The sequence below is a fragment of the Morone saxatilis genome, unplaced genomic scaffold (assembly GCF_004916995.1).
Source record: "Morone saxatilis isolate NCDOM2014 unplaced genomic scaffold, NCSU_SB_2.0 Contig21, whole genome shotgun sequence".
Taxonomy (NCBI): domain Eukaryota; kingdom Metazoa; phylum Chordata; class Actinopteri; family Moronidae; genus Morone; species Morone saxatilis.
In genome coordinates, this window is record NW_023339774.1 from 20,608,473 (window position 1) to 20,610,814 (window position 2,342).

Consider the following 2,342-nt stretch of genomic DNA (forward strand, 5'->3'; position numbering starts at 1 on the left):
ATTTGGTGCTCCAGTGAGTATTTGAGGCAGAGAAAATGGAGTTAAAACACTAAAAAAACACTAAACTCTAATAAAATGTAAGGTTGTTGATGTCATTGTGTCCACTCCCCCACCACCATGATGTACATGAGTGATGAATATAAACTGTATCCTGTATTTAGAGCCAGACATGAAGTTGTCATGGTAACGCCGACTGCACCATCACGTCTGTCCTCCCTCCCTTCCTCCCCTCTTTTCGACGTCTCTCTCTCTCTCTGTCTCTCGCCCATATCACAAACAAATGATGGCAGCCGCTGCCATGCTGCAGCTGATGTCACCGGTTACCATGGCAACCGGTGCTCAACTGTGACGCTGAGCGAGAGGAGGAGGGAGGGAGGAAAGGAAGGGAGGATGGAGGGGAAACCTCGAGCGGTGGGAACACGTTTCAGTGGTTTTACAGTAAAATCTGAGGTTCTCAAACACCCCCAACAAAATAAATATATATAATTGTATTTATGTGAATATTGTTTTGTAAATAACATAATATACAATAATAATGGTAGAATATATAAAAGGCTGCATTATCACCTATAAAACTCTTTGCTAAGTCAAGAATAAAACCAATAAATAATGTCCATCTTTACTGCAAAGAGTCCCACCTTTTTTGCATTTAGCATCTTTTTCAGAATTATCTGCAAATAAAACCAGATTTGAATCCTTTTTTTACACCCCAAACTGCACAGGAGGAGGCTGGATGTTTTTTTTATATATTTAATATTTGAAATATTAATGGATCATTTTGAGGTACACAGTGAAAATATGGAGAACATTTCTCATCTGCCTCATAGTGGCAGAAATGGGCTTCCATATATAACTGCACCTGCACAAAGTCTTAGTGTACACAAGTTTCAAAACACGAAACCACAACTCAAACATAAAATAAACAAAACTGCTTATTGCATATACTTGTGTTTCCTTGATTTATGACTTGTTAATATCACTTCTTCCTCAGAGGAAGCTGGAATTTGCACTGCGTGTATTTGCACAAAATTATTGAATGAAACACAATCCAACCGGCATATGGAGCACCATCTGGTCTGCAGAACAACACCAGCCCCTGTGACCCCTCTGAAAACGTTCCTCAGCGCTCCTGTTCTGGTACAGTACGACGCGATGACACTTTAAACTCCTGACCTCCGCCCGCCTTCACACACACACAAACCTGAACCTCGTGTTAGCTGGCACATGATCTGAATCATCACTTCCAGCTTCCTCGTACTTTCCTCGTACTGCCGGGCTAATTCCTTTTATCTGAGGTAACAGAAACAGCCTTTTTTTAATGTGCTGTCTGAGGAAAAAACCACTCACCTGGATCATGTAGAGCTGAGCAATGCGGTACTCCTCCACGCTCATCGGCATGGGGATGCGATACTCCTTGATCAGCATGGTTGTGCTTGAATTGGACCGACTCTCTCTCTCTTTGTGTGTGTGTGTGTGTCCAGAGGGGAAGGAGTGTAAGAGGGGTAGTCGCTCCTCTCGGTCGGCTTCGCTACCCAAGCAGCATGTTCAAACAGCGAGGACGGGAGTCATCGTTATTCACACCTGAGAGAGGAAAGAAGGGAAAAGAAGTGTAGGAATAAGTAGACTTTTAGCTTCCAGCATTACGAAGCAGAGGAGGAGTTAGCATGTTTGTCTCGAGGATTAAACCCCTCGTACACAAGCCAATACATCCTGTGTGTGTGTGTGTGTGTGTGTCCTCCTTCCCTCCTACAGATCTATTACAAGGTAATCCACTGACCTACGCCTGAAATCCCCCAGCAACCTAAATCCCAACTCGGTCTACACACTGAAGATTCACCCAAGTTGTAGTCAGTCCAACAAAGCTTCATCTTCTGTGAGTGAGGTGGATTAAAGGTGACAGTGTTTTTACATTTCTGCCATGTGAAAGCTTTGTTGCCCAACACATAATATGTTTCTGTAACACTGAAGATGTGAACTACCCATCGGAAGCGTGGCGTAGCCTTTCTGTGTAAACTGACCCAAAGCTTTAGGGTTGGGAATCAGTAATCTAGAGCACATGGAGCATACAAAAAGCTTCTGTGACATTAGCAAAGCCTTCTAGCTCTGAATGCTTCCCTATTCAACCAAACTGTGGGACAAATTAAACAGAGAAATATGATATATAAATATGATATTAACACAGTTTGTATTGATGAAGATTTTATTTTCAGGAAAAAACTAACCATAATGCCATGTAAGTACAGTATTGAGGTTCTTTATGTGAGTATTTATTTATTTTCCTGCTACTTTACACATTTATTTGACACCTAATAGTTATTTTACTGCACATATTTAGCTTTTAC

The 2,342-nt window shown here is 41.7% G+C and overlaps 1 protein-coding gene across 2 annotated transcripts in view; it reads right to left on the reverse strand.

The window, feature by feature from the left end:
• Nucleotides 1-1,574, reverse strand: part of LOC118333045 (membrane-associated phosphatidylinositol transfer protein 2-like) — a 27,001-nt gene extending 25,427 nt beyond the window's left edge. For both annotated transcript variants that reach the window (XM_035668540.1, XM_035668541.1), the window contains exon 1: nucleotides 1,348-1,574. In XM_035668540.1, the coding sequence (XP_035524433.1) occupies nucleotides 1,348-1,425 (78 nt within the window). In that variant the 5' untranslated portion in view covers nucleotides 1,426-1,574. The remainder of the gene's footprint in view (nucleotides 1-1,347) is intronic.
• Between the last annotated feature and the right edge of the window lie 768 nt (nucleotides 1,575-2,342).